This window comes from Dasypus novemcinctus, chromosome 24 (assembly GCF_030445035.2).
Source record: "Dasypus novemcinctus isolate mDasNov1 chromosome 24, mDasNov1.1.hap2, whole genome shotgun sequence".
In the NCBI taxonomy this organism is placed as follows: domain Eukaryota; kingdom Metazoa; phylum Chordata; class Mammalia; order Cingulata; family Dasypodidae; genus Dasypus; species Dasypus novemcinctus.
This window is the reverse complement of record NC_080696.1, coordinates 65,626,362-65,638,115: the sequence shown is the minus strand read 5'-3', so window position 1 is coordinate 65,638,115 and position 11,754 is coordinate 65,626,362. Positions and strand designations below refer to the sequence as shown.

The 11,754-nt window shown below is 59.5% G+C and overlaps 1 protein-coding gene across 1 annotated transcript in view; it reads right to left on the bottom strand.

Moving 5' to 3' along the window:
* Window positions 1-821: 821 nt before the first annotated feature.
* SS18L1 (SS18L1 subunit of BAF chromatin remodeling complex) overlaps window positions 822-11,754 on the bottom strand; it is a 34,892-nt gene continuing 23,959 nt past the window's right edge. The window contains exons 10-11 of the mRNA XM_058287280.2: window positions 10,705-10,829; window positions 822-3,567 (exon numbers count right to left, since the gene is read on the bottom strand). Coding sequence (XP_058143263.1) covers window positions 3,541-3,567; window positions 10,705-10,829 — 152 coding nt within the window. The 3' untranslated portion in view covers window positions 822-3,540. The remainder of the gene's footprint in view (window positions 3,568-10,704; window positions 10,830-11,754) is intronic.

Sequence of the window (11,754 nt, the reverse complement as noted above, 5' to 3'; positions counted from 1 at the left end):
GGAGATCACTTCCGGGGCCGCCGGCTCCCCTGCCCCGCCCCTCCTGCGGCCCCGCCCTCCGGCTCTGCCTGCGCATGCGCACGACTTCAGCGGCGCGCGCACGCGCAAGCGTGGTCCCAGGGGGCCGGGACGGTTCTCCCCCATTCCTTCCCGAACGTGTGCCCCCGTGAGGACCCCTTGCAGGCCGGCCGCGGGGTTCGGCCCAGGCGCTCAAGGGTAAGCGGCGGGGTGGGGTCCCTGCCCCCTGCCTTGGGGCGGTCGGCGTGGGATGGTCAAGAGGGCGCTGCCGGCGGCGGGCGGCCGAGGAGGGAGACCCAGCGAGAGCGAAGCAGCCTGGCCCCTGCCCCTGCGCGGGTCTGCGCCAGGCACGCGGTGCGGGGCACCCTCCTGCGGCAGGCGGCCCCGGGCCCGAGCTCCTCCTGGACGCTGAGCTTCAACATCCAGCCTCACGGCAGGCGTGCACCCCCAACACGAAATCCGCTTTTCCGGTTGTTGCCAACAAACGTGTACAGAGAACCTCCGGGCCCGAGGGCCCCTCGGGCAGGTGCGCGGCAGCGGGGCTGCGGGGGCTGCAGGCGGCACCCCCTCCGTCGTCCTGAGGCGCCTAGCCACCTGCCCTCCCCTCCTTACACCTTCCCTCTGCTGCCCGCGGCGGGAGAGTCCGCGGTGGACGCCTTCAGCCTGCGCGCGAGCCAAGGCTCCCCGAAAGGTGATTCTCAGGTGAGGGTGCTTTACAGGCAGCCACGTCCTCGTCACAAGTGTTTGCTAGTGAATCACGTTAAACGCCTTTAATTTCCTGAGAACTCACTTTACACGATGAGTTTTGAAGAACCAGTTTATTTAGATTACACCAAAAGCATAAACAATTTATACACTAAACTCCAACTGAAAAAACAATTAACCAATAAAGGTGCTTTTGTTTAAAAAATGCACAGTACTCACAAATAACAAGACAAACTCGACCTGTTCAATAAATAGAAATGAAGTAAGGGCTAAGGAATTTTACATGGAAATGGAAACGTCTTCCTCTTTTTACAATTTCCAGTGGATGCCCGCTATTCAAACATATATATATGAAACTCTGACAATCAGAGGATCACTTGCCTGCAGCCCCAGCAGGCTTCCTCTAAGGTCCCAGGAGGGCGGCCACCTCGATGTCACTCGTAATGACTCCTGACATGAGCTCTAAGGCCATTTTTAATATGTTACGTTCAAAGATGCTGTTGGTCCAGAGACTCTAACAGGCAAAGAGTGGTTGGATACCAGTATGAACTTGTCAGCACTTGTGAAAATTATGGGCATCATTTTTCACATCCATTACTTGCTGGAGGATGGACGATAGTTGGAAGAATGGGCGATGGTCTCCGCATCTTCCTTTGCATCTTCCCACGGCCTTCTGAAGGAGTCATAAAAAACCAGCCCCATCAACCACACTGCACCAACAAGTCACCTTAGCCTAAGCTGTTTTCAAGCATTCATATTGCAAAAAAGAAGATATAATACAGTTAATGAAAAAGAATTGCTGGCATCACTCTTCCCCCACAATATTACATAAAAATGAACAACACATTAAATAAACTTCTGTTATTAATCATTAAATATATTAACACTAGAAATCATGTATAAATTAGGAAATAAATGTACAAACTATTTCACAAAGTGCTTTTTAAAAAAATATGTACACAACATTCAGGAAATTCTTAATGTAAGACATTTCAGATTGCAGTTTTGGGATGATAGTTTTTAGGTCTCTTTTTTCTTTCAAAAAGTATTAATACAGCACTCTTAAGAAAACACATAAAAGGTTTATTCCCAGATTGGCAAGGAATAAAAATAAACCGTATTTCCACAGTCATCTAAAATGTTTAACATTTTTGATGGGAAATTTTGGCCCCAGTGGAGTTTGCAAATGAGTTATACGAAAATCATTAGGCAGGATAAGAACAAAATCAAGGAAGAGGAATCACTAAGTGACACTCACAGCTTGGTCAGCAGTCAACAGCGCCCATTTCAGGAATTTGATATGGACAGGTAGATGTGAAAATTGGGCCCTTACCGGGCTTTTTAAACACACCTGCCAACAGACTTAGCACTGTGTCCCCACGAGTGTGATGTGGGTCTCCCTAGAAGGGGCAGAGCCACAGGACGGGACCTGCGCCCTCCCCGACGGAAGAGCAGGGGCCGCCACGCTGCCCCGTGTGGCCTGTCAGGACTCATCTGAGCAGAAGAAATAAAAGTGCCTTGCGAACTGCAAAGCGCTGGAGAAAAGCAATTATCTTCAGCAGACCTCACGCATCCAGAATTGGATAGCTTTTGTATTTCCTTGCAAGTTCTCAGAAATACTTCGGCATTTATCCAAAGCTGTTTTTTGTTTGTTTGTTAAAGGATTCCTGGTAGCTACAAATGTTACTATCCAAGTAAAGGTTAAGCAAACGTCCCTTCTGCTTAATCGTAGAAATCTAAGATTTTTCCTGTGCTCGCATGCTTCCAAGTGGGCGGTCTCCAGTGTGTGCACACCATTCAGGCAGCCTAAAATGTCCTGGGAGTGTGAAAATGGCTCAACTCGAATTTCTCTATGTAAAACCTTCGCTTTTCATTAGGAAGAACACGGTCAGGTGTCGGGGTGCGTTTTGAAGGTAGGCTGTGAGTTTCAGGGGTCCCTAAAGGACAGGAACCCTGGCCGGGAGAGCTGAGCAAAGGTGCTGGAAGGGACAACAGGACATAAACAACTTGCCAACTGTTTGGAAAACTTGGTATCAACGCTTAAAATTACTTAAAAACTTAGAATTGAGCATATTAAATATTCAAATCCCAGAAATGACCATGAGATAAACAAGGGCCAAAGCCACTCCGGAGGTACCTCCTGGCCCCGGTCGGGCCACTCCCCTGGGATTAGGCTAATCTAGCGCTGCCTTCCCGGAGTCATATTTATTTGGAATATAGTCATTGGTCCCTCTTTTTAGTACAAAAACCTAACTTTTGAGATAAACGGCATCGGCATGAGACCCAGGTAATGAGTAAGCGCTGTTCACAGCCCCCGGCAGTGAAGCACTGGGTAACAGGAAGTGGCCAAATGCCCCCCAGCACAGCCCGCCGTGCCCAGGAAGAGGGAGCTCCCGGGCGCTGCGTGTGCCTCCAGCTGTGGTGGAGCAGGAGAGCATACAACCCACGTCATGAAAGGAGCACAAGCAGGGAAGCGAGGCCAATCTGTCCACGTGAGGACACGGAACACAGCACGTGTCCGCGGCGTCCCCTCACCGGGCACAGATGACCCCGAAAGCGAGACACAGCAGGGAGGGGCGGGGAGAGGAACGTCTCTCCACATACAATACCACACAGCACCAAATATGTCACACCACTTGAGCGCTGTCTCGGCCAGCGGCGCACGCAGCGGCCCGCCTGGCGTGGCGTGAGCGTCGCGTGCAGGTGCTGTGCTGGGCCAAGGGGTGGCCTGCACGCCACAGCTCGTCAGACCCGCTGCCGGCCCGTCCGGTCCCTGGTGGACACGCTCTCCGGGGGCTCCGACCAGAGCGCCGTGCTTCACTGCTGGTAGTTTCCATACTGGCCCTAGGAGAAAGGAAGACAGGGTTGGACCTCCGGTGGGTGCTGCAGGGGCCACCCCAAGGAGAGCAAACCCCACGAACCAACACCCAGAACAAGACGGGAGGAAGTTCAAGGGGCCAGGGGGCAGCCGTCCTGTCCAGCGGTCGCCCGCATCCACGCGGCAGGGCAACGGGCCCCCCGAGAGCCCCTGTCCAGCCCTGCAGCTAGGGATGTCGCCAGAGAGCTCCACGCCGTCAGGCAGTGGGTGCAGGCCCGGCAGGTGTCTGCCACGAGACCCTCGGCTAAGGCTGCGCTGAAGGCCTGTCGCCCTCTCACTCCAAAGTGTCCCACAGGCGCAGTCGGCCCGGGGGACGAAACTTGGGCCCGAGGGCACAGCCCTCCGAGGTCCCCCCTCCTCAGTGGATGTAGGACGGCGGGAGAAGAGCGGGTGTCGCGCTTCAGCGACGGGAGCCCGAAGAGAGTAGAGAGCACGCGCCCGCGAGGACGGCGGCGGAGGCGCCCTGGGAAGCAGAGCTGGCGGGTCACTCCGAAGACCGCCATGGACGAAGGGCACGCTGCCCCGCCCTGACGCCCTGAGCCCCTCTTCACCCCCCGCTCCCTGGCAGTCAGGTCTCCTGGGCGCCTACAACCAGCCTGGGGAAGAAGGTCGGAGACCGATGGAGAATCACAGCCCAGTGGAGAGGGCGTCCGCCTACCACATGGGAGGTCCACGGTTCAAACCCCGGGCCTCCTGACCCGTGTGGAGCTGGCCCATGCGCAGTGCTGATGCGCACAAGGAGTGCCCTGCCACACGGGGTGTCCCCCGCGTAGGGGAGCCCCACGCGCAAGGAGTGCGCCCCGTAAGGAGAGCCGCCCAGCGCGAAAGTGCAGCCTGCCCAGGAGTGGTGCCACACACACACAGAGCTCACACAGCAAGATCACGCGACAAAAAGAAACACAGATTCCCGTGCTGCTGATAAGAATACAAGCGGACACAGAAGAACACACAGAGAATGGACACAGAGAGCAGAAACGGGGGTGGGGAGGGAAGGGGAGAGAAATAAAAAATAATAAATCATTTAAAAAAAAAAAGAAAATCACAACTTAAAAAAAAAAACCCAAATAGTAAACCACTCTAAAAATTCTAACGCCACAGCAAGCCACAGACCACCACCCTGCCCAAGCCAAGACGGCGCCTCTTCCTGGGTGCCGCGGCCAGCGAGCCTCCGAAAGCGCCACACGCCAACCCTGCGCACAGCCCACGGGCGTCGGCATCGGTGGAGGGCGCGCGCCAGCTTCACGCACAGGGGCCTTGGCATTGTCTCTAACGCCAGAATGGTTTGCCCTCGTTATCCTGCGGAGGTGGGTGTGTCTTGTGTTTTACTCTCTGTTTAAAACAGATTTCGCTTGAATCGTCTCCTCCTTTACTTCTCTTCAGGGAGCAGGAAAAGAAGTGAAACACTTAAAAAATAAAATAAAGGGTCTCACCTACAGTTACCTGAGAAAAACCACCGTGCCCGGCGTGGTATTCTGAGATTCCACACCTGCGCCAACCGTCGTGAACCCCCCACTGGCTTAAAAGTCGGGGGCAGACGCCTCGGCAGAGGGCTCCCTCTAAGGAGGCCCCAGGAAGCGCCCAGGGTGCCTCCCACCCCCGCTCCAGCCCGAGCCCCCCTCTGCCGTGAATGGGAAAAGCCACCAAGGCCCCAGGACCTCCCACGTCACCTCGGTGGCTCGTGGCCCCAGTGTCACGTGTCCTTGACCACCCTGCCAGACACAAGCCCGGGGGCCCTCGCCAGCGGGACTTTACTTGCTATTGACTGTCCTCCCCTCCTGGGGTCCGTAACAGTCACTTCAAATCTCACACGCCCGATACTAACTTTTTTTTAAGCTACTTTAATTATATATTTAGAAATGACAAGAAACGACAGTAAGTAGCACAAACCAACTCCTGAATCATTGGCCTAGCTATTACAGGTATCTCCGGTTATTTCCTAATTCAAATCTGTAAGCAGACCCCCAGTGGTGATTCCACCGTAATAAATAAGGAAAAAAATCTCTCCTTTTTTTTTTTCAACAAGGTTAGGAAATTAAGAGAAATAGAAAGTAAAGCCATGCCCTCCACCCAGCCTAGAAGTTTGAAAATCTGAAATTTTATCGGAAGCGGAAGTTTGCAGATGCCTTGCCACTGCCTGTTCTTTGCGGCTGCGGGATAGCGGCGTGCAGACGGGGCCTCAGAGCTTCCTGCTGAATTTCATCCCATTCCTAAAGGCTTTTTTCTCTGTCGCCTTCGGGGTGTTTCATGGACTGTGAAGGGAGCGGACACTAACTCGCGACTCCCTCCAGGCTGCCCTTCCCAGGCTTCTGAATCCCAGGAAGGGGCAGCGGCCCCCGCTGCTCGGCCACAGCGGGGCCACCGAGACCCTCACGCCCCGCCTCATCCTCCAGCCCCACGCCCAACCCACTCTAAACGCACCCAGCGCCCTTGCCGGGGCACGGCCACAGCCTCTGTGCTGTTAGGGATTACTGATCAATTCCAAAAAGAAATACAGACTACGTTTGTAAGCCGGTCTGTTCCTCTGGGCGTCATCCCCTTTGACTGTACTAGATTGAGCTGTCTGATTACATCATATAAACATTAGGGCTTTGATCCAACCACGTCATTAGAGTGTGACCCCGCATTGGGACCCAGTCCCCTCGGGCTGATAAAACTGACTCTCACGTGGAAGGTGGCACAGAGAAAAAGAGCAGAGAGGAAGAGGGACGGCTCATTAGACACGGCAGAGGCCCCGGGAAGAGAGATGAGCCTGATAGTCTAGAGCTGACCTTGTGCAGAGACCAGAGCAGCTGAGCCCAGAAAGAAACGAGCCCCAGGGAGAGAGACGCGCCCCAGGCAGAGAGACGAGCCCCAGGGAGAGAGACGAGCCCCAGGGAGAGAGACGAGCCCCAGGGAGAGAGACGCGCCCCAGGCAGAGAGACGAGCCCCAGGGAGAGAGACGCGCCCAGGGAGAGAGACGCGCCCCAGGCAGAGAGACGAGCCCCAGGCAGAGAGACGAGCCCCAGGGAGAGAGACGAGCCCCAGGCAGAGAGACGCCCCAGGCAGAGAGACGCACCCAGGGAGAGAGACGAGCCCCAGGGAGAGAGACGCGCCCAGGGAGAGAGACGCGCCCCAGGCAGAGAGACGAGCCCCAGGCAGAGAGACACGCCCCAGGCAGAGACACACGCCCCAGGCAGAGACACACGCCCAGGGAGAGAGACGAGCCCCAGGCAGAGAGACGAGCCCCAGGCAGAGAGACGAGCCCCAGGGAGAGAGACGAGCCCCAGGCAGAGAGACGAGCCCCAGGGAGAGAGACGCGCCCCAGGGAGAGAGACGCGCCCCAGGCAGAGAGACGAGCCCCAGGCAGAGAGACGAGCCCCAGGGAGAGAGACGAGCCCCAGGCAGAGAGACGAGCCCCAGGGAGAGAGACGAGCCCCAGGCAGAGAGACGAGCCCCAGGGAGAGAGACGAGCCCCAGGGAGAGAGACGCGCCCCAGGCAGAGAGACGAGCCCCAGGCAGAGAGACGCACCCAGGGAGAGAGACGAGCCCCAGGGAGAGAGACGCGCCCCAGGCAGAGAGACAAGCCCCAGGCAGAGAGACAAGCCCCAGGGAGAGAGACGAGCCCCAGGCAGAGAGACGCGCCCCAGGCGGAGAGACGAGCCCCAGGGAGAGACGAGCCCCAGGGAGAGAGACGCGCCCCAGGCAGAGAGACGCGCCCCAGGCAGAGAGACGAGCCCCAGGCAGAGAGACGAGCCCCAGGCAGAGAGACGCGCCCCAGGCAGAGAGACGAGCCCCAGGGAGAGAGACGCGCCCCAGGCAGAGAGACGCGCCCCAGGCAGAGAGACGCGCCCCAGGCAGAGAGACGAGCCCCAGGGAGAGAGACGCGCCCCAGGCAGAGAGACGCGCCCCAGGCAGAGAGACGAGCCCCAGGCAGAGAGACGCACCCAGGGAGAGAGACGAGCCCCAGGGAGAGAGACGCGCCCCAGGCAGAGAGACGCGCCCCAGGGAGAGAGACGCGCCCCAGGCAGAGAGACGCGCCCCAGGCAGAGAGACGCACCCCAGGCAGAGAGACGCGCCCCAGGCAGAGAGACGAGCCCCAGGGAGAGAGACGAGCCCCAGGGAGAGAGACGCGCCCCAGGCAGAGAGACGCGCCCCAGGCAGAGAGACGCGCCCCAGGCAGAGAGACGAGCCCCAGGCAGAGAGACGCACCCAGGGAGAGAGACGAGCCCCAGGGAGAGAGACGAGCCCCAGGGAGAGAGATGCGCCCAGGGAGAGAGACGCGCCCAGGGAGAGAGACGCGCCCCAGGCAGAGAGACGAGCCCCAGGCAGAGAGACATGCCCCAGGCAGAGACACACGCCCAGGGAGAGAGACGAGCCCCAGGCAGAGAGACGAGCCCCAGGCAGAGAGACGAGCCCCAGGCAGAGAGACGCACCCAGGGAGAGAGACGCGCCCAGGGAGAGAGACGCGCCCCAGGCAGAGAGACGCGCCCCAGGCAGAGAGACGAGCCCCAGGGAGAGAGACGCGCCCCAGGCAGAGAGACGAGCCCCAGGGAGAGAGACGAGCCCCAGGGAGAGAGACGAGCCCCAGGCAGAGAGACGAGCCCCAGGGAGAGAGACGAGCCCCAGGCAGAGAGACGCACCCAGGGAGAGAGACGAGCCCCAGGGAGAGAGACGCGCCCCAGGCAGAGAGACGAGCCCCAGGGAGAGAGACGCGCCCCAGGCAGAGAGACGCGCCCCAGGCAGAGAGACGAGCCCCAGGCAGAGAGACGCATCCAGGGAGAGAGACGAGCCCCAGGGAGAGAGACGCGCCCCAGGCAGAGAGACGCGCCCCAGGCAGAGAGACACGCCCCAGGCAGAGAGACACGCCCCAGGCAGAGAGACGAGCCCCAGGCAGAGAGACGAGCCCCAGGGAGAGAGACGAGCCCCAGGCAGAGAGACGCGCCCCAGGGAGAGACGAGCCCCAGGGAGAGAGACGCGCCCAGGGAGAGAGACAAGCCCCAGGGAGAGAGACGAGCCCCAGGCAGAGAGACGCACCCAGGGAGAGAGACGAGCCCCAGGGAGAGAGACGCGCCCAGGGAGAGAGACGCGCCCCAGGCAGAGAGACGAGCCCCAGGGAGAGAGACGAGCCCCAGGGAGAGAGACGCGCCCCAGGCAGAGAGACGAGCCCCAGGCAGAGAGACGAGCCCCAGGCAGAGAGACGCACCCAGGGAGAGAGACGAGCCCCAGGGAGAGAGACGCGCCCCAGGCAGAGAGACGAGCCCCAGGGAGAGAGACGCGCCCCAGGCAGAGAGACACGCCCCAGGCAGAGAGACGAGCCCCAGGCAGAGAGACGAGCCCCAGGGAGAGAGACGCGCCCCAGGCAGAGAGACGCGCCCCAGGCAGAGAGACGCGCCCCAGGGAGAGACGAACCCCAGGGAGAGAGACGCGCCCAGGGAGAGAGACAAGCCCCAGGGAGAGAGACGAGCCCCAGGGAGAGACGAGCCCCAGGCAGAGAGACGCACCCAGGGAGAGAGACGAGCCCCAGGGAGAGAGACGCGCCCAGGGAGAGAGACGTGCCCAGGGAGAGAGACGCGCCCCAGGCAGAGAGACGAGCCCCAGGGAGAGAGACGAGCCCCAGGCAGAGAGACGAGCCCCAGGGAGAGAGACGCGCCCCAGGCAGAGAGACGAGCCCCAGGGAGAGAGACAAGCCCCAGGCAGAGAGACGAGCCCCAGGGAGAGAGACGAGCCCTCGGCCAGCCCACAGCCGAGATTGGAAGGAGCTGGGAGGGAGAAGGAAGAGGGCAGCTGACCCCTCACAGACGTCCCCGCCATCTTGCTTGAACACGTGGCAGCAGAGTTTGGTGAGGAAGCAACCCTGAGTTGGACTCTTTAGGGTCTTGCGAGTGTAAGCTTCTACCCCAAATAAATCCCCTTTATAAAAGCCAACAGATTTCTGGTATTTGGCTGACTGATACAGCCTCCTACCTGGTCTGGGTCACGTGTGACAGGGTGGTCAGGGAAGGCCACCCTGAGGAGGTGACTCAGGGGCCGAGAGCTGAGAATGAGGCAGCACAGGGAGAGGACGTGCAAAGGTCCTGGGGCAACAATGGTTTGCCACATTCAAGATGGTGACGCGGCGGCTCGGTGGCTGGAGCCCCGGGTGTGAGAAGTATCTCAGACATTGTCCAAGGGCTCCCTGCTGTGCCAGAGCAGAGGGTGTCCCCACCAGGCCTCTCGCCTCCTGCCACCTGGCCTCCCTGCTGCTTCTCCCGGGTCTGTGGCCCTCAGGCTTCTGTCCACCCTCGGCTCCTTCAGGACCCCATGCGACTGTCACATTAGCTAGAGGGTCTCCATGTAGTAAGGACCCTGGGCTCACCCGAAGAGGGGTGAGGGCCTTTGTCCCTGCTCGGGGGCTCCCTGAGTGTGGGAGGCCCTGGGTGATGCCCGGGCTCCTGCTACGAGGGGCTGTCGCCCAAGCCTGGAGCCGGAGCCTGCACTCCACCACGGGGTGACGTGCCGCACGCATCGTCCCCGTCCCTGGGCGGTGCATGTCCAAGGGCAGCCTCGCGCCTGGGCCCTCCGGCCTCCTCCGGCCGGTTCTACGTGTCCTCTCCTGTGATAAACACGCCCTGGGGGTGTAACAGGGGTCAGAGGGTCTGTCAGTCCTTCTAGCAAACCACCGAGCCGAGGGGGTTTTGGGAAGCCCCTGAGCGTGCGCCGGGGTGAGAAGTCAGGGGCTGACTTGGCAGCACCGTCCCCTGAGCCCCGAGCCGGCCAAGTCCCTCGTTGGGGTCACTCCCACATGGGGTTCCCCAGCCACGCGGTCTCAGCCTCCTCCACGTAACTGAGCACCTGACAAGTGGCTCCCCGGACAGTCGGGGCGTGTCGAGGGCGCGGGGCGTGAGCTCTGGAAGGCCGGGGCTGTGTCTCTCGCCCGCGCCGGGCGGCAGAGGGCAAATGCTGTTGAACGACCACGGAAAGCCCTGGGCACGGACCCAGGGGTGCACTCAGGGTGGAAACGGCCGCCTGCGCCTGGACACGGTGGGCAGACGCGGCGAATTCTCAAAGCCCCGCTGCTCTGCGGGGCCCTGGCGCCCGCAAGCCCCCGCAGAGCGCGGCCTCCCGCCCGGCGCCCGGAAGCTTGCCTGCTCGTAGCCGTAAGGCCGCTGCTGCTGGGCGGACGGCCCCGTCTGCGATGCCCTGTAGCCGCCGTACTGCTGGCCTTGGCCTTGCTGGTAGCTGGAGTACTGCGAGGTGCCCTGGGCCGGCCCTGGGGAGACAGCACAGCGGTGACTGCGAGCGCGCACGCAGCGGGCTTCCACAGCCCCCGTCCTGGTGCCCTCCTGACGCGACCCCCCGCCCCCGCCCTCCCACCTGACCGGGCCTCGAGAGGGGGTGGGCGGCGCTCACCAAGGAGCACTTGTGTTTGTTCCAGAACCAGGTTATGCCAGTTAAGGCGTGGCTGTAACCACGTCACTCGACCACGCATGATGGGACAGGTGAAAAAACGCACGCGCAAGAGGCTGAACTATTGCTGCTATGAAAACTAAGCTGAAGGCTCTGGAAAGAATCCATGAAGGCCTAGCAATTTGAAAAACGCACTGAAAGGTTGGGAAAACACCTCAAGCTCTGGTTTTCCTTCCTCACGGTGTATCAGAATCACTGAGCATAAGAAAAGCAGCTCCCAAAACAAGATACAAAGAAGACAAGAAAGTAAATAAATACAAATGCCTGCTCCCCACTTACAAGGTCCTGGTTTCAATCCCAGTACCTCCTAAAAACAAACAAACAAAAATGAGCAAAATGAAAACGCTAGCTCTCCCTGGGGAGCGGGTGTGGCTCAGTGGCTGAGCACCTGCTTCCCAGGTACGAGGTCCCAGGATCTACCCCTGCTACCTCACAAAAAGAGAAAGAATCTCAGCACTCCCTCAGTTGTTGTTTTTAATTGTTTCCACTATGAAAATATCCAAACATTTTTATGTACCCTGGATATATGCCCTGGAGAACTCCTGCCAACCCGATGTCCTCTGTCAATAACATCCCACACCAGTATTCCTCCGCTGAACGGCCTCCCATGCAGGGCGGAATGCGACCGTGAGTCATCGTTTGGGCTGAGCTGGGCCCAAACCTTACTTTCCAGAAGCTTCCCAGGTGAGCCTAAGGCGTGGCCAGGCTGCTGCCCCGTGGCTGAACTC